This window comes from Mustela putorius, unplaced genomic scaffold (assembly GCF_011764305.1).
Source record: "Mustela putorius furo isolate JIRA1106 unplaced genomic scaffold, ASM1176430v1.1 tig00000174_pilon_pilon_pilon, whole genome shotgun sequence".
NCBI classification, from domain to species: Eukaryota; Metazoa; Chordata; class Mammalia; order Carnivora; family Mustelidae; genus Mustela; species Mustela putorius.
Window position 1 is genome coordinate 43,470,676 of NW_025421304.1, and position 23,123 is coordinate 43,493,798.

The 23,123-nt window shown below is 66.4% G+C and overlaps 1 protein-coding gene across 1 annotated transcript; it reads right to left on the reverse strand.

The window, feature by feature from the left end:
- Positions 1-379: 379 nt before the first annotated feature.
- GALNS (galactosamine (N-acetyl)-6-sulfatase) lies at positions 380-23,089 on the reverse strand. Its single transcript, XM_045076444.1, has 14 exons — positions 22,896-23,089; positions 19,216-19,339; positions 18,671-18,745; positions 18,037-18,139; positions 15,514-15,657; positions 14,497-14,563; positions 14,293-14,420; positions 13,842-13,981; positions 12,081-12,184; positions 8,696-8,832; positions 7,879-7,981; positions 4,568-4,689; positions 2,793-2,910; positions 380-1,083 (listed from the first exon to the last, which is right to left on the reverse strand). Exons 1-14 carry the CDS (start codon positions 23,013-23,015, stop codon positions 997-999), a joined length of 1,572 nt encoding a protein of 523 aa, XP_044932379.1. The 5' UTR covers positions 23,016-23,089; the 3' UTR covers positions 380-996.
- Between the last annotated feature and the right edge of the window lie 34 nt (positions 23,090-23,123).

Genomic DNA, 23,123 nt, shown 5'->3' on the forward strand with positions numbered 1-23,123 from the left:
CGGCGCCCGTGGGCGGGGCCGCACCGTGGGGCGGGCTCCCCGCCGCTCGCCGGAACTACCGTATTTCTCCGAATCTGAGGTGCCAAGGTTGTTCCGGCGCGCTTGCGGTTTTGCAGCCTGAACAAACGCGTCCGCATCCGGGGGGCTGCGCGGCCGGAGGGCGACCGCGGCGACCGCGCAGGCCCGGCCGGGCTCCCGGGGAAGTGCCGAGGGGCGTGGCCGGCCCGCGAGAGTCCGGGAGGAAGAAGGGCCCGGGCTACCCGAGCGCCCCGCCCCGTCCGCGGAGGTGGGCGGTGGCTCGGCCGCCGCGGGGCGGGACGCAGCGAATTCCACCCCGGCGCACCGCTGCCCTCTGGCCGGCTTCTGCAAAAACAAGAACTCCCAAGTGCCGGCTCCTTTATTCTAAAACTCCTCTTCGCCATTTCCCAAGTCTTAGTGCGGCGCAGTACGGGTGGCGTCTCCACCGGCTCGCTCAGGCTCCCCGCGCCAGAGGGTTGGCGGCAGGGCAGCTGAGAGGCACCGACTGGCCACAGGGCCCTGGGGTCAGGATCCCTAAGGAAGGGGGAAGGTCAAGGTCCCCACCGGACCAGGGAGGCCTCCCTTGGCGGTTGTCAGGATCTCCTTCCGCCTTCACAGTCCCACTCAGTGGGGTGCAGGGGCCAAGGGGCCAACACAGGACTGGCGAGGCCAGCTGTGACGGTGAGATTCAGGTCGCAGCCCTGTCCTCTGGATCGCTGGATGGAGGCAGGGCCCTGGAGGAGGCCAGCAGGAGGTCGGAGGGCAGCATCCGGCTCGGGCTGTGAGGCTGTGGGTCCTCACCGCAGGGTCAGGCCGACCAGGAGGGCTGAGGAACGCCAGGGCTGGGTCTCTGGCACGTGGAGCCAGCAGATCCCGCTGCTGGCTGCAGATGAGGTCTGTCCGTGTGGGCACGGCTGCCGCGGCTCAGGGTTCGTCCAGCAGGGAGCCCTAAGGCCAGAGTCTTCCTAGCGGCAGGCACTAGTGGGGCCAGGAGCACTTCTCTGGGACGGACTCTGGGGGCGTCAAGCACTTCCCTAACTTTTCACAGCCTGGGGGCGCCCAGTTCTGGCAGTGAGAATTGAGAGAGAACAGCAAGTTACTCTAAGCACGTCTGGGCTCCACCGTGGCCAGAGTCCCTCCCCGCCCCATCTCCTCCAGACACACTTCAGCAAGGGCTGACCCTGGAGGGCCCTCACAGCCTGCTCAAGACCATCCATAAAGAGCTCTCTGATGGTCAGCTGCGGGGAGAGCTGGCCCGTTCCAGTGGAGCACGGACGGCCCCTCTACCTAGCGTCCACACGCCTCCATATGGCCGTATTCTCCTGGTGCGGAGGATGGGCCCTCCTTGCTTCGCCATGGCCTCCCACTGCCCATGGGGGTCTCTGCACCTCAGAAGGGAGACTCCAAGTCACTCTGGAGGCGTACCCCCCTGAGCGGGCCTCCCAGGCTGTTCCCGAATCAGGTTACCAAGGGCAGTGAGAACCGCGCTGAAGGTCTCTCCTGCCCTGGAAGGCATCACCTGGCTTGTGGCTGCCCAGATGGGGAGAGGGGCCGGCCAGGCTTTGGAGAAGGAAGCTGCTCTTGACCTCGGTCACAGAGCAAAGCACAGGGTGTGTGCAGAACAGACTCCGCCCAGCCAGCCTGACTGAGGGTGTGGGGAGCCAGCACCCGACTCTGGAGGCTGGTCCACACTGCTCTGGGCTGCCTTCAGTTCACTTGCGGGATTGGGGGGGCAGGTCCAGGGGTCAGGTGGCTGTGGTCATGCCCCGGCCAGTTCCCTCCACGCCCTCCCCCACTATATCAGGCAGTGGGAAGGGACACGGGCACCACACGCACTGCTTGACAGAGGGCATGCTGGGGGTGGGGACAGCTCGCCTTCCCAGTGAGATTAAAGTGGAGTGGGCACGTGGGGCTCTCAGACTCCTGGGACCCCAGGCACCTTGGTGGTCCTGAGACGGGTACCTTCCTGCTCTACTCTGTGCGTTCAGAAGGCAGACCACTCCACGGAGGGAGGGAGGAGGCCCTGGGGGCTTTTGCTCTGAACGTCCTTCTGTGGGGGACTTCAGGACACGAAGCTGCAGGTGTGGACAGCAGCGACAGGCCACCCCACCCTGGCCCTGGCTACCAAGGCAGCCCTGCCCGCCCCAGGATCACGCTCAGCGCCCGGAACACGTGGCTGACTCTGCTCCTGGTGCGCTCCCCCACCTGCTGCCCTGGCCCCTTGAGGCAGACCAGACTCCACACGGCAGGTCAACAGTGTCCGGCTGCTCTCTGAACCACCGTGCGGGACTGCGGGACGCGCGGCTCAGGGAGAGGGGCCGTCAGGCCGGGAAGCTGGGCCACCCCGTCCTGACGGTGCTTGGTGGGCTTTGAAGCCAAAGCTTCGGATACTGGGACACCTGAATCACCCATGTCCGCAGCAGGGAGCCAGACACCCTCAGCTCCAGGGACAGGACCTTCAGGCCATCAGTCCACTGTGTCCATACCCCACGTGGGAGTGACTTGGGCCAAGTGACTCCCAGCCACCCCTGCTGGGTCTGCGCAGAGCAGCAGGAGGGGAAGGGGTCCAGCCCGCAGCTCCGGCAGCCTCTGGAGGCCCGTGGTCTACCGCGTCCTGCCACACTGCCCAGCAGTCGCTTCTGCTGCCAGAAGTCTCTGCAATCCCAGACAGCTCCCAGTTGAGAAGGGGGGCGAGGGTGTGGGCTGCACAGACGTTCCACGGCCCCTGGGACACCCTCCCGGCACTGGCGACCTGCGGCACATCAAGCACTCACCATGACAGCCTGGTTGCACACGTTGAGCTGGGGCTGTCCAGGGACCAAGGTCTCCTGGTGCTGCCGGACGGCCAGGGTGACCCTGCGCAGGGCACGCAGGTACTCGGGGCTGGCAAAGCTAGAGGCAAGAGGACCAGGTCACTGAGGGAGCAAGGCCCAGGCCGGCCGGCAGGACAGGCCACCCCAGCAGCAGGGGAAGGGGCCTGGGGAGGGAGGGGTCCACCGCCCCAGTGGAGCCACCAGCTGGTGGCCCCTACCTCTGTCCCTCTGTGCCCAAGGGCTGGCATGCACCTCAGCAACTGCCCCACAGATGAGGCCGCAGGCACAGCAGCCATGACCCCTGTCAGCGTTCAGGGCCTGAGCCCCGGCCAGCACCACCGAGGGCACCAACAGGACCACGGGCGCCCCCGAGCAGACCTGGGGCCTTCCCGCTTTCCCAGTCCCTCCAACCCAGATCTGTGTGGCAGGAGCAGGGATCCCGCCCTGCTCCCCACGGTCTCTGGGTCTGCAGCCGTGGGACTCCCAGGCTGCCCCGAACCTCAGGCCCTCCAGTCCATCCTGCAGGCCGCGCTCACCGCACAGACGGCCTGCAAGCTTTTCCGTGAGGCCTCAAGACCCTGTCAAGTCTTTCCCCTTCTCTGGCCAAATGCACTGTGAAGGACTGGCTTAAGCTAAGGTCGTTCGTCTCAGCAGCAAGGTCTGCCTGGCTCTTGTCCTCTGAAGCTCAAGTGTGCTGGGGACATATGTGACTTCTGGGTGACGCTGGGGGCAGTCAGACTGCAGGAGGCCTCATGGGCAGAGGTGCAGCCTGTGGCTCCTCCGCAATCAGGCCCTGCCGTCGGCTCCCATGGCCCCGCTCGGTGTTGGCTCTGAAGTTACTTCCGGGGACAGGAGAGGCCTCCGACTGCTTCCTCCCAGGCTCCCCCTGGCTTAGCCTGATCCCCAGCCCCCCACGCACACGACCCTGGGCTCCACACCTGTGGCTGCTGATACCCGTGAGGGCGTCCCAGCTCCCAGTGCAGTGTCCTAGGGCCCCAGAGACACGCGGCCACAGACTGGGGTTTAGACCCCCGGGGTCTCTTCCCTCCCAGGTCTGGAGGCTGCAGGCCGAGATCCAGGCAGGAACGTACCCCCTGCGGAGGTGCGTGTCCCTTCACCTCTGCCTCCGATTTCATGCGGCCCCTCCCCCATGTGTGTCCCCTCTTCTGTCTCCCAGGGCTACTCTCCGCAGGCCACGCCACCCTGATCCAGGATGACCTCCCCGCGACCTCGCCTTCACTGTCCCCACGAAGGCCCCGCTGCCAGGAAAGCCGCGTGTGAGGTTCTGGAGTGGGGCCCGTCTGGCTCCTTCCCACATCCCCGGGATCTGAGCTCGGCAGAGGGACCAAAGTGTCTTAAGCGTCCAGGTACCACAAGGCCCCGCCCCAGAGCCTCGCCGGGAGGAGCCCCGGGGTGGATCTTTCACACTGGTGCTGCCCGCCAGGCACGAGGGGCTCGTCCACCCCACACGCAGAGGCTGCTCAGGGCGGGGGTCATGTAACTGTCACGCGAACCCGTGGTGGAGGGACAGAGACCAGGCGGATGGGAAACCTGAGGAGGCGGGCCACGCACACCAGTTTGCCGAGGCAGACACGGAGGACAGGCCTGGACCACCTGCGGGGGCAGGAGAACCACCCCACCTGCCGCCGCGCGTCTCTCAAGAGCTCAGGACGTGCCTCTGCTTGGCAGTGCCCAGCCCGCCAGCGAGCATCTGCCCTTGCTTGGGGCCGGCTCACCTGAGGGGGAACCTCTCCCCGGGGTCTCGTCCCAGGTGGAAGACCAGGGGCAGCTCCGTGTGGTCCTCCTGCGTGTGGGTGGTGACTCCTGAGACGTTCTGCCCGGGGCAGAAATCGATGCCCTGAAACGGGAGGCCGGGAGGGCCGTGAGGGCCGTGCGCGCGTGTGGGCACGGATGCGCCCCAGGAGCCCAGGAGGCAGGGGCCTCGAGCTCCCCGAGGCAAGCCAGCCCGTCTCCCTGCCACCTGCTGCATCCCTAGACGTGCCACGAGAGTGTCCCAAGGCTGAGCACGCCGAGGGCCGGCCTCCTGTAGGATGGCATCTCTCCCACGCCCTGGCCCCGGAGCCGCGGAGCCATTGTGTCTGTCTTTGTATCCCACCGGCAGCCCCTTCTCGGGCAGGGACGTGATTTTTTGTTTTGAAGATTTTTACTTATTTATTTGAGAGAGAGACAGAGAAAGAGAGAAATGACACGAGTGACAGGAGGGGCAGAAGGAGAAGCAGACTTCCGGCCAATGCAGGGCTCGATCCCAGGACTCTGGGACGCTGACCTGAGCCGAAGGCAGACGCTTATCACCTGAGCCCCCCAAGCACCCCGGGAGATAAATCTCTTTACGATATTTAGAAGCACCTGGTGACTCGGTGACGCATGTAATTCCTGATCTCAGAGTTGTCTGATCCCCACGTTAGGTGTAGAGATTGGGTAAAAAATGAAATCTCAAAGAAAAAGGAAAAAAAGCGCTACCCCTTGAATAAATTGTTCCAGCCCGTCTGGCGGCCGGCCTGTCACTGAATTCCAGAGCAAAGCCACCCCAGCACGTGCTGCTCACCGTTCCCTGCAGGCCGCCCGGGAGCCAGGAAAGACAGGCCCACGGCGGCAGCCCACGGCGGCAGCCCACGGCGGCAGCCCAGACGCCCGGGAACAGCAGGGCCTGAAACAGACCACTGCCGACGCGTCCGAGGACACAGGACAGCAGACCGTGTGCATCGAGGCTCAGGTGTATGGCCCCAGGTCCCCAGACAGGCCCAGTTCTGCAATTTCCCAGACCACCTCTGCCCTCGGGGCTCCTTTGGGGGGACACTGCGGGGCAGCTTCAGCCTCTGAGGTCAGCGTGTGGCACGAGCCCCGTCCAAGGTGCTGGGACGGCCCTAGGCCCCTTCCCAAAGCTACTGCGCTCACAGCCTGGAGCTGTGTCCCCAAGGCTCGCAGGCCGTGGGACTCCGACTTGGGAACAGGAAAAGCCAGCTGTACCCCGAGGACACCCTGGTGAGCCCAGGGCCCCACAAGCAGCTTAGCTGCAGTCTTCAGCCAATACAGGACACGGCCTAAGGGAGGGTCTGGAGAGGCAGCTGTACACAGAGACGGGTACACGGTGCTCACGAACCCCAGAACCGGCGGCCAGGGAAGGCTTTCTGCAGCGGTCAGTGCCGTCGACGGGCGCCCCCCACACCCCGTGTCCAACCCCCCTGCGTCTGTCACGGACAGCTGGTCAGCGGAGCAGGCAACATTCTGCTTCTCAATAAAGCAGGGAGGTTAGGAACCCGTGAAATTCTATTCATCCGCACTGAGCTGTGACTCTTGAGCCAGTGGCTGAAAATTAAGGAGACTCGAAGCCGGAGAAGACAGCCAGTGATGCGCGCCCAAGTGGGTTCCAGAGTGGGTGGCCCCTTGACCTTCCGGGAGTAGAAGTGCTGGAGAACACATGGGGATTTGACCACGAGAGAGCCCACAGCCTCCAGCACGAAAAAGCTGGCAGCTACCAGTCCAGACAAAAAACACAAATCCTCACCTGGATGCAAGCCAAGTACACTACTTACCAACACTCCACTCACCAGCACGGGGTTTCCCTCACGACTGCTGTCCCTGGGACATCACCGCCGAGCCAGCCCACGTGCCAGCCCAGGGTGCACCCGTCCCTCCGCGGCCCTGGCCCTTGGAGCCATGCACTTAGTCTAAGTCTGGGAGTGGCCCCCAAGTGCAGAGGACCACATGCACGTGTACCCCACTCCTGCTGTGCCACGGGCTGCCACAGGGAAACGGGTTCGTCCCTCCTTCTCGGCCTGCCCCGCTCAGCCAGCCGTTGGGGAATGGAAAAGCCTGACCTGGGACGTGACTGGGCCCCAGGGACAAGAGTATAGCTGGGAAGCTAGCAGGGTCCACGCGGGTGACTCCCAAGCTAAGGACCACAGACCCGCACGCCCCTGCAGGGACGCAGCCCCGGCCTCTCCCTTAGGCTGGGAGCCGGCCCGGGCCTGGCTGAGCAGCCCCAGCCGGGCAGCCTCGTGACTTCTGAACAAAGCTGGCCCTAGCACGTTAGCCTCCTGGAAGGGCCATCAGAGCAGCCGACAGTGAGCCCACTCTCCTCCTGGGCAGCTGCCTCCCAGGGAGGGACTGCCCTGGGGAGCAGAGCAGCAGCACCCCGTTTCCTGGGAACTCAGAAGGGTGTCGAGCAGAGCCCGGAGGCAGCAGGAGCCACGTGTCCGGCGGAGGAGGGCGGGGCCCACGCAGCAGAGCGGCCTCTCCCGATCGGGGCCCCACCGTAAACACAGTCTGCCCAGGTCACACAGGCAACGGCTCCACCTGCAGAACTTTCTGGACTTTCCCAACACTCCTTCTGAAAGAAGCTCCCCCTGCTCTTCTGGGGTCTGGCCTGGGTGGAAGCTGGGACGGGTCTCATTTGGGGCTGCCCAGACCCTGCCTCGAGAGCCCCTGGAGCCACAGGGAGGCCTGAAGTGTGGCTCCCGGAAGCCTGCTCCCATGCCACCTGGAATCTTGGGCAGCCGACAGCGGGGCCGCAGAAAGCCCCGGGAGGGAACAGTGAGGCCACACAGCTGCCCCCAAGCTCGCAGAGCCAAGCTCTGAGTTTTCGGGGGCTCCTACGACCTCTTAGCCTCTGAGCACCTAAAGGGCAAACCACAGGCAGCCCTGCCTGATAGGACATGGGGCCAGGTGCTGAGGATGGCTGACATCGTGCCTGAAGGGCGGGCAGGCTCAGCTGTGGGACGGAGAGCAAGGGCAGGGACCCTGGGCACGAGCGGGAGGGCCGAGTGGGCCCGAGAGAGTCCAGTGCTAAGCACGTAGGCCAGGGGACAGGACTGTGCCATGCCCTGTGCTGACAGTGGTTTGGAAGAGGTTGGGGACCGGTGCCACAGCGAGTCTGGGGGTTCACGAGTCAGGTGGCGAGCACGAGAGGCCTGTGGCCACCTGTCCTCCGCAGTGGCCTCTGGTCCTGGCCCGCTCTGTCCAGAGGTGTCCTCCTAAGAGGGAGGTGGTGGGTCTGCAGAGTTCATGGTACCCAAAGCCCCCTCACCTGTCTGAACTCCTCCCAAGAATTGGTCCAGGTCCAGAAGTGGGCCTTGTACTGGCCGAGGGTGACCGCCATCAGCGTGTTGCCGCGGTAATAGAATATCGGCCTGTTGCGGAGGGAGGGAAGGGTCAGGAGAAACTTGTCACAGAAACGACCACGCTGGGCTCCCACTGAGCACAGTGGGGAACAGGTCCACCAGGCCGCGGGGGGTGGCCGGGCCCCTGGGTCCTTGGCCCGGGCGTGAAGCTGGCGGCAGGCAGAGAGGCTCTGGCCCTCGCCGTGGGGCAGACGGCCTGCTGAGCCCCCCCCACCACGGCGCTCCCTCCCCTGCGAGTCAACAAGCTCTTGTCCAGGGTTCGAGACAGCAAAGACAAGCACGGCTGAAAACGCCGGACACTGGCTCACCAGCCCAGACCCAGGCCTCAGCAGCTCTGAGGCGGCGGCGGCGGCCTTCCCAGCCGCGAGACTTCGCGTTTCGCAATTCCCGTCCCTTGAGCAACCTGGGAACCTGACTCTGTGTGAGCACAACAGCACCTGGTCTCAAGCTGGGAAGAAGCCGCGTCCGGCACCGGTGAAGCCCAAGCCACGGCCGGGCCCCAGGGGTCCGGACAGCCAGACACTCAGGCAGAACTCCCTCCACCCCAAGCGCTGGGCCTGGGGCCCCATGCCCTGGGTGCTGGGAGCCAGGTCTCGGGGTGCCAGGGCTCTCGCTTCTCAGGTCCTCCCCCTGCCCCGAGCCGGCCTGGGGAGGAAACGGCCTTGTCAGCCAGGCCTGGCTCTGTCCCCTGGTGTAGGGGGCTGGCGCCCAGCGGGCACGCACCTGTCTGTCAGCTGGCCCCACAGCATGGCAGGGAGCAGGTCCAGGCCGTCGATCACCCTGTCGCTGGGCGGAGCCAGGCCCGCGAGGGACAGGCTGGTCGTGAAGAGGTCCATGATGCTGCCCAGCTGGTGGCTCACCTGCAAGGACAGGACGCGGGGGCCGTCGGAGAGCCCGCCCTGACCGGACGGCAGCCGGGGACACACAGGGACAAGGACAGGACGCGGGGGCCGTCGGAGAGCCCGCCCTGACCGGACGGCAGCCGGGGACACACAGGGACAAGGACAGGACGCGGGGGCACTCGGAGAGCCCGCCCTGACCGGACGGCAGCCGGGGACACACAGGGACAAGGACAGGACGCGGGGGCACTCGGAGAGCCCGCCCTGACCGGACGGCAGCCGGGGACACACAGGGACAAGGACAGGACGCGGGGGCACTCGGAGAGCCCGCCCTGACCGGACGGCAGCCGGGGACACACAGGGACAAGGACAGGACGCGGGGGCACTCGGAGAGCCCGCCCTGACCGGACGGCAGCCGGGGACACACAGGGACAAGGACAGGACGCGGGGGCACTCGGAGAGCCCGCCCTGACCGGACGGCAGCCGGGGACACACAGGGACAAGGACAGGACGCGGGGGGCACTCGGAGAGCCCGCCCTGACCGGACGGCAGCCGGGGACACACAGGGACAAGGACAGGACGCGGGGGCACTCGGAGAGCCCGCCCTGACCGGACGGCAGCCAGGGACACACAGGGGGCAGAGGCCTTCTCTGCCCGATGTCCACATGCGGTGCACACGCCCCGGGCCCAGGCCCTTCCTCCGGGCCCTGCCTTTGCAGTCTGACCCCGCTCCAGGCCGTCCCGGAGCCCCACACGCTCTGGAGGGTCAGGTCAGTGCGCGTGGGCCGCCACACGAACCCTCAGGCCTCACAACCCTGCAAGGGAGGGGCGAGCTCCTCCTCGGGAGAGTGGCTTCAGGAGGTTAGGGCTGAGTGGGGATTCCAACTGTCCCATCCCCAGTTCCCGAGTCCTCGTGTCGGTGGGGACTACGAATGAGACAGAGGTGAGAAGACGGGCAGGCAGACACCGGTGGGGTCCGGCCTGCTGATGCCTCTCTGAGCCCATCTGTCACCACGGAACCACTGGGAGCTTCCCGAGTCAGGTGGGAGCACAGGCGGAGAGGAGACCGCGAGGCCCAGCGCAGCACGGAGGAGGGGCGGCTGGCTGGGGACGACCCGGGCCGGAACGGGATGGTCTCAGTCGAGGCACCCAGCGAGACGGGTCTGAGAGGAGCAGTCTAAGCCAAGGGCCACATGCTGGTCTCCACGAGATGCACGTCTGCTCCTTGGACACGGCTCTGCCTCATCTGGAGACCCCCGGGTTCACCCCACCACCCGGCGTCAGCAGCCTGGAGCTGGGGTGAGGGCCGTCTCGGGGGAGGCCGGAGAGTCAGCTTGGCGGGGTGGGCATCCGTGGGCATCTTGTTGGCTGGGACCTCCAGCCGCTCTTCCCAGTCCCCAGGGGTCCCTCACGGTTGCCCTGGGATCACGTGAGACGCCCCCGCCACGTGGGGGAGCGCACAGGCCACGGCCGCCTGCACTGTGGGTTCAGCAGCCCCGTGTGGGGAAATGGGAAGCTGGTGTTTGATTGGAACCTTCCGCGTGGGCTTGTAGAGGCAGGAGCCGGCGGCATCATCTCATTGCCGCGGCTTCTCCCCTAACGCTTGTTTTGCAACAAGAAAAAGAAGAAAGAAAAGAAAAATCAAGAAATCCCAATACTTTAACTGCCAAGCAAAATAAAGAGAGAAGAGACTGCGTGTGGGGGGGGTAGGACAGCGGACGTCCTTCCTGTCAGCACAGAGCAGCTGGGGGCACGCAGAGAAACTTCCTGAAGGACAAACCCTCTCAACATGCGTCACGTCTTTAGGAAAACGCCATCAGACTGCTGTGGGCACACGGAGTCCCTGCTGGTGCCACCGGCACTGCTAAGACCCCACGCGGGGGCGGTCCCTCCCCCAGGCAGGAGGGGCCTGAGTACCGGAAACAGTGGGCAAACCACAGTGGGTAAGCGAAGCCCTCCCGTGGTCGCCGCAGGGCGCAGGCCTCACCGCTCGTCAGGCTCAGTTTCAGCGTGTGCCAGGGGACCCGGCGCGGGGAAGGCTGCCCGGCTGTTCCTGGATTCTTGCCTCAGGGACAGGGCTGAGGGGTGAGGAGCCAGGCAGACGAGGGCTGGAGGCGGAGGCTCCCAAAGACTGGAGCTGGCCCCGGGGAGAGAAGTCCCCATGGAGACCGTCCCAGAGGGTGCGGCTGTGGGGGAGCCTGGGCAGGAGGGTGGGCTCCGTGCCCCATGCCTGGCACCTGATCCCAGCGCCACAGGGGACGCCAGCGGTCCTGACAAGTCACTTCCTCTCCTCGGGCCCCGTTTGCTAGCACGTGGCGTGGGAGTGCTGACGACGGCGACGGCGACAGGTAACGCCCCGCACTGAGGCCCACGGCCCCATTCCCAGACCCCGCGCGCATTCCCCACGCGGCACAGAGGGAATCAAGGCTGCAGCAGCGGGCCTGGAGGTGGGGCGGATTCTGGGTCCCGGGACGTGGCCGGGGGCCAGAGTCAGAGGGACCGGTGAACTCGACGGGCCTGGACGACGGAGGGAGGGCCGTGGGCACCTCAAGGACCCTGGAAAGACGAGGAAACGGACCCTCCCCTGGAGCCTCCAGAAGGAAGCAGCCCTGTGACGCTGTGAGCCTGGCCCAGGAGGCCCGGCCGGTCTCCCGACCTCCGGCCCGAGTGGAGGAGGGTGTCGTGAAGGCATGGAGCGCGGCCCTGTGACAGAGACCGCGGGGCAGTCAATGCCCCTGCACTGTTGCTGTGAGGGCCGCACCAATACCAGCGTTCCCTGGGGGCGTCGAAGGGGAGAGACCGGTTCAGAGACCGGGAAAGGAGTATTTCAAAACGGGAGCCCTAAGACCCCGTATTCCTCTGGAGTCTGAACTGAGCTGCCCTGGGAGAGAAGGCCCTGCGTGTGGGTTCCTGGTGGAGGCAGGGGCAGAGCACGGAGCTCTGGGGCAGGAAAGGGCTCCGGTGTCTGGGAGGCTGCTAGGGGACCAGTGGCCGGGGGAGCCTTTGGGGCCAAGCAAGCTTTTAGGGACTCGGTATGCCCTGTGCCTGCGGGTGCTCGTTGAGGTCCATTAGCACACTAAAGCTCTGACGAGTCCTGCAGAAAAGAAACCTGCTTAACTTGGCTGAAGTCAGGACCGCCACGTTCACGGAGAAGGCAGCCTCGTCAGTGGGCGGCAGGTGCTAACACCGCCCCTGAGCCCCCTGCCCGCCCCACCTGCCCTTCACCAGCCGCCTCCCGGTGTGGAACGGCCGGTCGGAGCGCCACTCACCTGGCCCGCAGGGACTCGCCCGGGCCACCACGCGATCGCGGGCTCCCGCATCCCACCTTCAAACGTGGTCTGCTTCCCACACAGAAACGGGCCGTTGCTACCGCCTGGGGAGACAGAGTCGTCGTGCATCAGACGCCTACCCCGAGTCCCCAGGGCGTCCCCCTGCTGGCCTGTTGCTTTCAGGAGGGATCTGCCACGGCCCCCAACCTTCCTGGGTCCTCGGGTGACACTGCTGCAAGGACCAGACACAGAGTTCAGGCCTCAAGGTCAAGGTCAGATGCCTGGACACGGTCAGGCAGTGACACTATGTCCCTGAGGCAGCTCAGTGGGAGCAGCTCAGTGGGGTTCACGGCTGCCTTCAGGGACTGTGAGACATACGTGTTCTCGTCCTCGAGCATCCCCTCTGTGTGTGTGGGGGGTCCAATCAAAATGTGTCCCCCCCGGGGCCCAGCAGTGGGTTGGGGACGGGGCAGGTTCGGTTCCTGAACCACACGCGTGGAAAGTGCTGGAGGGCGGAGGGCCCTGGCCAGGCTGGCTGCCTCCCAGAGTCCAGGGCGAACGGCCGTTGCTGCCGCCACCGCCTGCTGCCCGGGGCTCCCACGAGCCCGGCCCCCGGGAGGAACAGAAGAGGCGGTGCTCTTGCTCCTACGCAGGTCCCGCACCCCGGCCCCCCGCGTTAGCGCAGGCAGAGCCCGAGAGAGAGCAAGGAAGGGTGTGTCCGGGCGACAAGCGAGCGTGCGGCAGGGCATCGCAGGACGGCGAGGACAGACGCGGCTCCTCCGGGGGTCTCGCGGGGCTCAGACGCACCGACGAGGCCCGACTGCTTGTCTACTTCGCGTCGCAAACGGTGAGGCGAACACACAAACTTGTGTTCTTACAACCGAGCATGTGGACTGCGTGCGTGGGAACCGGCGCCTACTTCAGGCATGAAGATGGGGCACCGCTGGTGGTCCCGGCAACGGCTGCGCGTCTGGGGCTCTTGGCACAGAGCCGGAGGCACAGCAGGGACAGCGGCGTCCAGCCAGGTCCCGGGTCTTTGCTGGGAGGGATGCAGAGGGTCCCACCCTCACCTCTGGGACCAACAGCAGTGCAGGGAGCGCCTGGTGAGGACGAGGTCCCTCCATGGGCCGTGAATGGCCCCTTGGGGCCCCAGACCAGCCGGACACAGACCCCAAACTGCTGTTCGGTGTCAGCAGACTCCTTCTCACCTGACCCCATCTGTACCCATACCAGCCACGGGGCTCCCCCGACTGCATGGTCCCCTAGCACCTCCCTGCCGAGGCCTGTCCCCTGGGGTTTCCTGCTCCCCGTGGCCTTCCTTCCAGAGCCCTTTGAGTGACTCAGGGCCCTGCTAAGGGAAAATGGGACAAAAAGATATGGTACCATGACAAGGGGGGGGGACGGACATAGGACACCAGGTGGAACCCCTTGCTCCCCAAGGTGCAACAGTCCACGAGCTTGCCGAGCAGCCCCGGGGGTTCACGGCCCTGCGGCGGCTCCCTCGCTGAGCCAAGCCCGCACTCTGGGGTAGGGGCTGGGTCCAAGACACCAAGACACCACTTCCCAGGAGCTCTGGAGATGCCCCAGCAAGTCTCCTGGGCAACAGTCTTCCCACTGGACACGGGCTCTTGGGAAGGGAGCGGGCATCTCCCCCATTGGACGGGGCCCCTAGGAGGGCTGAGTGGCCCTGACGGAGCCTCAGAGATCCCAGTGTCCCAAGGGCAGCCCCATCTGGGGAGGCGAGGTGCTTGGAACACTGGCCTTGTTTAGGAGCAGAAATGAGAGCAGCGCCATTGTCGGAGGTGAAGAAGACGAACGTGTCCTCTGCGATCCTCAGGTCCCGGAGAAGGCTCAGGATCTTCCCCACACTGTCGTCAACCTCCCGGACAGCGTCCCCATACCTAAGGGGAGAAAGGGCGTCCGTGAGCAGAGAAGTGACGACTGCAGGGACGGACAGCACACCGGACGGGCTGGCTTCAGAGGAGAGGGAGAGAAGTCAGTCCCCAGAGTTAACCCGGGACGGGACACGCCACACCGCGCAGCCGCCTCCACGCAGATCGCGCTGGCCGGCAGCTTCGGGGAAGCACGAGAGCTGCCCTCCCTTCCCGTCAGGGTAACTGACACCGAATGGCCGAGGGCCCCGTCCCTGGAGCCAATCACGCTCAGCCGAGCTCTCCGGGGTGGGTCCACGTCTCTAGGACCAAGGACTCACCGCCCTCGCCGGCTGGTGCCCAAGAAGGGCCGAGACGCGTACACGGGCGCGTGAGTGGCGTCGATGGCCCAGTACAGGAAGAAGGGGCGCCGAGCCGCGTGCTGCCTCTGCACGAAGTCCAGCGCTTCCTGGGGGAGATGCTGCCTTACCCGTCTGCCCGGAGGCCAGGCTCCCCCGCGCCCGCCCAGCCCGCGCGTCCGTCACCTGCGTGTACAGCTGTGTCAGGTTGGCTTCCCCGGTCTTCAGATTGATCGGGAATTCCTCATAGTATCTGAAAGTAACACAGACCCAGACAAAAATCCGCCTCCCGGAAGCCAAGCGAGCTCCTTTCCCTGAAGTCCCAGGCGGGGAGGCCCCGCTCACAGGGCGAGGGAACCGCGGCCCGCGCGCGTCAACGACCCAGAGGCGTGCGCCACTCCGGAGGCCCCAGGCCGGTCGAGGACGAGGCCCCATGGCAGCCCCCACCTGGCAGCGGCCACGTGTGAGGACACAGGGAGGCTGACAGAGGCGGCGCCGCGGTCACCCCGGGCCGGCAGCAGCTCATGGGCACAGGCGCTCTGAGCCGGCCGTGTCTGCGCGGCACCACGAGCGCGCCAGGACCCCCGAATCCCGCTTCCAATGGGGCACGTTCTCCCTCAACGAGGCTGTCCTGGAAACGCACGGGCCCAACCCAGCTTTCTGGCCCCGATGCAAGAACTTCCACCGAAACCGTGAAGCCACACAAAAGGTGGGCGGGACGAAGCTGGAGACAGAACGGAGCTGACCAAGCGGGGACACGCTGTGGCGCCGTGAAGGCAGGCCCACGGCCAGACCGGAGCCTGGGGAGCCGCCCGGCTCAGGCAGCAGAGCTCCAGGCGGGCTCCTGAGGAAGGAGCAGCCCCGGGGGCTCCTGGCACAGGGCTACGGGCCAGCCTGGTGCAGGCGGATGGCCTCGGAGCCGGAGCCCAGGGCCGCCCAACGGCTTCAGGAACCAAACCTCAGGAGCAGAACACGGTGCTGCGTGACACACCTCGGGGGTCCTAACCTCTCCCACGCTAAAGTCCCCTGTGGGCGGCTCGAACAGCAGCCCTAGGCCGTGGTTCTCCCTGCGGCAGAACCGCCAGCGGACAAAGCCGAGCGCTGGGAAGCCGTTCCAGAACCCCCGCCCCGCCCCCAGCAGGGCATCAGAGGGCAGGGCTGAGCTCTGCCGCGTGCGGGGCGGGGCAGGAAGGGACCCGTTACCTGCCGACCATCTCCCAGTCCCTGTACACAGGGATGTTGGGCCTGGCCCTGTTGTCGTATGGTCCAAAGTGACAGTTGGGGGACCCGAACCACTCGTCGAACCCACGCTTCAGGGGGTGGAACTGAGGCCTGTGGCCCAGATGCCTAGAAACGGGAACCCAGATGCTTTAGGGACCCCTTCTCAGGGTACCCCAAAGTCCTGAGCACAGATAGCTCCTTGCCTTGTGTGTGCTGAGCCCCAGGCGCCCTGAGACGTCCTCCTCCAGGTGGGCGCCAGGACCCCGCCCACCCCCACCGACAGCCCACGGCCCTGGCCACAGCGGGTGTCTGGGCACAGAGATGCTCAGGCATCCCTCTGGAGTGCTGCGAGAGCTCAGGGAAGACACGCAGTGAGCTGTCTCACAGCAGCCAGAAACCACCCAGAACTCTCTGCACTCTGGCTTCTTCCTTCTTCCATTTCTGGGGACGGTTCTACAGGTTCCGCCTTCTCCGGGACTGAGCCGGTCGCCGGCCCTCACAGTAAGGTCTTCAAGAGCCTCTTCCCCCAGATACGCATAATCACGCCCCAAAAGACGGCCGCGCGGCCCTGGGGGAGCTGACCGTCCTCGCCTGGCCTCATCACAGCCTGGGACAGTCCAGGACCTGCCAAGGCCGCGCACTAACCCAGCGCCCGGGCCCCGCTCGGGGATACGTGTGCCCGCAGGGTGACCAGGGCCAAGCACTCCCCAGCCTAGGCTCTCCGGACTGCGGGCGTCACGACCCTCCCTTTGTCGGTTCTGCCAACAAGCAGCAGCCGAGGGAGGACCCAGCAGTCCCTGAGCCAGAGTCGTCTGCTCCTCAGAACACACGGTGCAGATGCACGGGGGTTTCCGCTCCGCCCATGGGCTCTTGGGGAGCACAGCAACTCTAGAGGGCCAGTGGGCTCCCACGGGCCTCTCACGGCCACACAAGCTGGAAAGCAGGGTCTCCCTCCTCTGCTGCCCTGGGGAGGCCTTGGAGCAGGCGACCAGGAGACCCCACTGCCCGCTCAGAGGTGTTCTGGTGGCCCGCGCAGATGCCCAGGCACTGGTCACTTGGTCAAGGTGGTATGGCACGGCACGGCGTGGTGGGGTGGGTAGGCCACGTGGGGCCAGAACTGAGGTGCCCAGTGCTAGGGTCTAAGAAGGTGCCGGTAAGTGTGTCTCTCGGGGCCTCGGCTCCCATGGCTGGTTCTCAAACACTCTGCCTCCCGACTGCCGCGTGGCCACGGTGCGGCTCTGGCCTCTGCAGGGCCCTCCGCTGGGGGCAGGGCCATGGGCGCTACCACGGCCGCTCGCTGCAGAAACCTAACCCGCCCTGCGCTCTGTGCTCCCTCTCCGCGTCTCAGGTCAGCCCGGGCCGCTGCTCCGGCATGGTCAGCTCTCCGCACACCCACCAGCACTGGCCCGGAGGGGGACGCGCTGGCTAGCCAACGTGGCTGCACGCTCACACCCACCAGCTCAGGCGGCCTCCCTTGACACACAGGTGCTGGAAGGGCCGCTTTTGCTAGGCTGTCGGCTCCCGACAGCAGTGGGGCCGGCACCGCCTGCCGGTGAGCCAGAGCAGGCTGCAGTCCCTCGGGACCCCACAGTCCCCTGGGACAGGGGCAGCTGGAGGGGGTTCTCATGTGAATCCAGCCTCCACCCATCCCCAGACTTGCTCAAGCCACGGAAGTCTGGCTCCGTGGCACTGGGCTGGGAGGAAGGAGGTCAGTGCAGGCCACAGCCCTGTGACGGACCCCGCTGAGACTGAGACGCACCCCCCGTCCCCGGGAAGTCTGCTGGCCCCAGGGCACAGCTGCCGGGCCGCACATCACAGGGCCCATCCCTCCCATGGGCTCCCCACAGAGAGGGCCCTGGCAGTCTCCCCGGGCTTTCTGGGCACTGCCCAGGCCTGGGCTGGTGACAAGCATCCCCAGAGCTGTGCTCTGCCACCACCTCCTCCAAGCACCGCTCGGCAGGACGGCTCCTGGCGAGACTCAGGAGCGAGAAAGCACTTGTCCCGCAGCCCCTGGATCACCAGGATTCTCGACGCTCAGTGCCCTGGTTTCCATGGACCTCCCACTGCTGTGACCACAGTGCTGTGCACGGGGCGCCCGTCCTCGAGAAGGCAGTGCCAGCAAGTAGCAGAAGAACTAAGGGCAGAGGGGCCACGGTGCCGTGATGGACAGGGACGGATGGCTGGACATCAGAAAGGCTCCCCGGGGAGGGCGGACTGGCTCTCTTCCAGAAGCCCCACAGCTCGGGAGAGGGAGCAGAGACCCTGTGACCTTCACATCTGCCTCCCGGGCTGCACACCTGGGGATCCCTGTGGAACCTGCTCCCAGTGGCAGGCACGACACACATGCACGCCACGGGGGCCTCTGCCGTCATGACCGTAGGGCCCTCACGATCCCCCACCAAGGGACTGTCCTCCGCCTCCTGGCTGCCCCTCCGTGTCCCCCCCAGACAGCACCCTGCACTCACGCACCAGCTGCGCACGCCCCACAGGAGCATCAGGACTCACCACTTGCCCACGATCTTGCTGGCGTAGCCGGCCCCCTTCAGCAGCTCGGGCAGCAGGCGCTCCTCAGCCGGGATGCCACCCACGATCTCCTGCGGCGTGTAGGCTGCGAGAGCATGACCGGCCTGGCACGGGCTCCCTCCGCTTCCTACCCCAGGGCACGGCTGGCCTGGCACGGGCTCCCTCTGCTTATCCTACCCCGGGGCATGACCGGCCAGCACGGGCTCCCTCTGCTTCCTACCCCAGGGCACGGCTGGCCTGGCACACTTCCTGCTCAGAGCCGCAGGTGCTGGGCTGCCCTGGGCACAGGACAGCAGCAGGGAAGGAGCCATAAGCGGTGTCTGCCCAGACTGTCCTTGGCAGAGCAGTGGCCGGGAAGGAGCCTGGACTCTCCACCAAGTCCCCAGGAGGACCAGCACTCAGCCCGTTTCCTCTCCACTGACGACGCGCATTTCTGACAGCGGCCTGCTCTGAAGGACGGGCCACCTCCACACACAGCCTCTGAGCCCAGGCAAGCAGCTGGCGCTCGCAGAGCTGGCCGGCGGACGCCAGGTCACGCATGAGAATGGTGGCAGACATCCCTCCCACCCGGGCCCGCGTCCCCTGTGCTGCGGGTGCTGCCTGCAGCACTGCGTACCGTTTCTGGCGTGCCCGTTGGTGGTGTAGAAGCCGTTGCGGATGGGCAGGCGTCCAGTGAGCAGAGCTGCCCGTGCTACACCGAGGAAACAGAAATGTCATGAGCGTCCACGGCCAGCTCGCAACGCTCCTCCTCCCGTTGGCAGCTCCAGAGTGCCAGCCTAGTGGGCTACGCGCAGGGCACAGCACGCCCCCAACACCGGCCTTCCTTCCCTTCCTGGGGGAAGGGAACCTTCCCAGCACGGGTGGTTGTCCTGGGAGGAGGGGGCGCTTGTCTCGAACCACCCCGAGCCACTCCACTCTGGGAAAGGAGGAAAGCACGTGCCACTGGCAGCAACTTCTGCCTCCAAACCCGACATGCTCCGTGCCCTTGGCGGCCTGTGACAGCACGGAGCCCAGCTGCCCCAACGTGCTGAGACCCCGACGGGAAAGGGCTAGGGCTGCCACAGCCACCTGCAGCCCGCCTGGTGCTCTGCTTGGAAGGAAGCCGGGAGGCGCCCGAGTGTTGGTCCCGCTCCCTGTGCCCGTGGGCCAGCCCCAACTTACACGGCGAGCACAGCGGGTTGGCTGAGTAGAAGTTTGGGAAAAGCATCCCTTCTGCAGCCATCCGGTCCAAATTTGGGGTCTCTCTCGAAGGTTCTCCATATACTCCCAGGTCGCCCCACCCCATCTGCAGAAAAGAGCATGGACAGGTGGCACAGACCTCCTTTTGTCTTGGGGGAAGGTGAGAGTTCAGCCAGGAGCTGCTCGTCCTGTGCCCCACGAGCCACAGCATCCTCACTACACCCCAGTGCCCGGCGTGGGCCGTGGGCACTGTCAGTGGCTTTGTGGCCGGCTTATTGGGGACGGCCCCATGCTCGCTGCTCCTCAGCCTCTGACGCCAGCACCTGCGGCTCCCCGGGAACCGGCAACTCGGGACACAAACCAACACAGCGCAGGAAGGAGCTGGTGCACAAACTGAGACCGAAAACACGCGGCAAGGCCCCCACCCAGGGAGACGCAGTGTGGCCACGTGACTGGCTGTTCCACTCCCAGGGAGACGCAGTGCGGCCACGTGATTGGCTGTTCCACTCCCAGGTCTAGCCGCAAGAACAGGACACAAGCACCAGGCACAACGACACAAACAACATGAGTGTCCACAGAGGCATGACTGGCGACAGCCCAGAGCAAACGCACTGGGCATCCGATAGCTGCTCCGTGGACACACGGACGACATCCGCTTGGTGGACACACAGACCGCAGTCTAGCCGCGCGGTCCGGGCCGAAGGTCATGTCCACTCAGAACCTATGCATGGCCCCGTATGTGGAAACACAGGTGTAGGGGTGCCTGGGGGGCTCCGTCAGGTAAGTGTCTGACCCGATCTCAGCTCAGACCTTGACCTCACGGTCGTGAGTTCAAGCCCCGCACTGGGCGCCCGGCTAGCGGAGCCCACTTTAAAAAAAGCAGATGCTGCTGGTGTGACCGGCCTGGGTAGACTCATGGGACTAAGGCAGACCCCAAATCCAATGCAGAAGAACAGGGGGCGGCGGGACGCAGGCACAGGGGAGCGCGGGAGAGCAGGGGCTGGGGGACGGCTACGCAGTCGGACCGCCGGGAGCCGCCGGAGCTGGCGTTGCAGGAAGGGCCTTCCTCCGGAGCCTCGGGAGCCCCTGCTGCCACCCTGACTTCAGACTTGGGCCCTCAAACTGGGGCTGGAGAGTTTCCTGTTTGTGGTCAGTGGTGATGCCCTGGGCAGCAGCACAGGCACACTGGACACGGCTGGGCCGGGAATCAGGACACCGGGGGCCACGGTCACCTCGAGGACCGCGCGCCGTGGGGTTCTGTTTCCGGGAAAGGCCAGAACAGGCAGGTCTAGAAGGCCAGGAGGTGGGTCGTGGGAGCTGGGGAGAGGAGGCAGGTGCCTGCCGAGGGGCCAATGAACATGGCCTCAAGTGGACTGTATGTGGCTGCACAGGGCGCGGAGCTCACGAGAGCCCACAAACCTGCCCAGCTAAGCCCGTGACCCCAGGCCGGCAGCCCGCGCGCCGTCCCAGCACAGCTGTCAGCGAAGCGCAGGCCCCTGCAGGCCGTGGCCTGCTCTCCTGAGTCAGCGGCAGCTGGTCCCTTTGGCCTTTTAGCTCCGGATTCCTCCGGCACGGCTTATCCTGACATCTCTGAAATGCCTGCTCTGTCCGGGGGCCACAGGCACTGGCACGGAGCAAGCCCCCGAGGGAGGTGCGGCCACAGGAAGGATGGAGGCTGAGCCGGGGGCAGACGATGTCCCTGAGTGACAAGAGTCTGGAGGCCGGACACGCAGGGACAGGGCTCACATGCCCCAGTTGGGTGAGGGAGGGCCTACGAGCTCGGTTGGAGCCTGGCCCAGCTGCCCACAGGGCAGGCCGAGGCCATGGGACTCACTTCCCTTCCTGGGGCCCGGCCCGGCCTCCCCTCCCCTAGAGCTTGGAGACTTCTGAGTCAGCTGCTCCCTGCTGCCCGTGAAGGGCCACCCTGGGCCCTCAGACTCACATCAACACGTGTAGAAGGACGCGCGTGGCTCAGCAGCTCCGGCGGCTCCCGCGGGTCCCCACCCACAGGCCCGCTGCACTCCCCCTGGAGCTGCTTCTGTTCAGCCCGACTGTACTCCCCCAGCCGTACACATAAAGAACCAAGACACAGCCAGTGTCCAGGCGCTCGGGAGCAGGCCTCTAAGCCCCTGCCCACCCCAGCCCTGCCAGACGCGAAGAAGGGAGGAAGATCCACGGGAGACCAGTGTCAGCATCCTCTGAACTCAGCACACAGCCGTGGGGGACCCGTCCGGTCCTGAGCGCACCGAGGACGGTGAGACAGCTGCCGGCCTGGCCTCTGACAGGCGCCCCCAGAAAAGTCAAGGGGCTGGTGAGCCCCGTCACCACTGCCCCCGTTCTGCCCCCCAACTGGCCCTCCCCGGTGAGCAGGGTCTGAACTCACGACCCTGAGATCAAGACCTGAGCTGAGACCAAGAGGCGGGTGCCTCACTGACTGGGCGACCCAGGTGCCCCCAGAGTGTCCATACCTCTGGTGGGGCTCAACCATCTGCTGTGCACCCCGGGACGTGCCCTGTTTCCTACTACCAGTTTGTCATAAAGGACGCCTGGCAGGAACAGCAGACGGAGGAGACACCCAGGGCGAGGGGAGGGGGAGGTCCCACGGCCAGCACCTCCGTGAGTTCACCAACCTGGAAGCCCTCAAACGCACTCCTTAGGGTTTCGTGGAGGTCTGGCTACAGACGCAGAACTCATCACGTCACCGGCCCTCAGTGCCGGAACTCAAGCCCCAGGCCGCGGCCTTCCCCGGAGGTCAGGGCCGTGCTGAAAACCCCTGCGGAACCAGGCCTCAGGCTCTCCGCAGACCCGTCCCCAACCTCCCCAGGGGCCTCCACTACCCGCCCAGGCACGCCCAAGCTCTGCTACCGTGGCGGGGTCCTTCAGGGTTTGAGGAGCGCAGGCCCGCACGGGAGACAGGCCCTGAGGGGCACCAGGCGCCCGGGCGTGTGTCTGTGCTCCGCTCTACCCCGACACCTCACGCCGAGTTCAAAACCTGCACTTCGCTGCCAACCTCTGTGACCAAGAGGCGGTGACAAAGGCACAAGGACAGCGGGACGGCTCTGGCCCCTGCAGGCACCCCGCTAACCTCTACAGGGCCGGTCCGCAGAGTGACCAGAGCGAGCCCGCGCGGGGCCGCACACACACCCAGCAGCGGACCCAGACAAACGTGACCCAGGGCCAGAACTCCCAGCCACCCAGGGCAGCCTGGCGGGGGAGACAGCAACAGTCCCCGGCAGGGCACATCCTGGACGTCCCGGCAGACGGGCCTGGGTCCCGGTCAGCTCCGCACCCAGTGCCTGGGGGGAAGGCAAGGGGCCCGGGGGGGGGGGGGTGCTGGGGAACTGGTCTGGGCCACCCCTCTGTCGGTCCGCGCTGGGACAGGGGGCAGTGCTGGAGGGCTCGTCCCCGGGCAGCCCAGCGGGGCTCACATCCGTCCGGCGCTGCCGGGGCAAGACCGCCGACGGCCGGACCCGGATCCAGGGGGCCGCTGGGCGCCGCACGGACCCTCCCTCCTGCCCGCCCCGCTACGGCCCTCCACCGCTCCCCGGCCCCGAGGGCGCGCCCCCAGCCCCACGCCCTCCCCGCCCCGCCCCGCCGGCCGCCCCTGCCGCCCCGCGTCGCCCGGGGCCGCCCCTGGGAGCCCGAGCGGCGGCCGCACTCACGTCGTCCATGAGCAGCAGCACGAGGTTGGGGGGCTTGGGCGCGCCCACGGCCGCGAGCCCGGCGGCGCCCAGCAGCAGCAGCAGCAGCCGCCCCCCGGTGCCCGCGCCGACCCGCGCCATGGCAACCGCTGCGGGAGCCGCGGAGCCCGCGCGGAGGCAGGAAGCGGCGGGCGCGCGGCGGCGGCTCTCCCGGGGGCGGGGCCGGCGGGGCGGGGCGGGGCCGGCGGG

Coding starts and splice junctions, on each gene's coding strand:
- GALNS (XM_045076444.1), bottom strand. CDS start 23,015: ATGGCGCGGGTCGGCGCGGGCACCGGGGGGCGGCTGCTGCTGCTGCTG. Junction 18,140..18,670: donor CAACGGGCACGCCAGAAACG/GTACGCAGTGCT, acceptor ATGCTCTCGCAG/CCTACACGCCGCAGGAGATC. Junction 13,982..14,292: donor GGCACCAGCCGGCGAGGGCG/GTGAGTCCTTGG, acceptor TTCTCCCCTTAG/GTATGGGGACGCTGTCCGGG.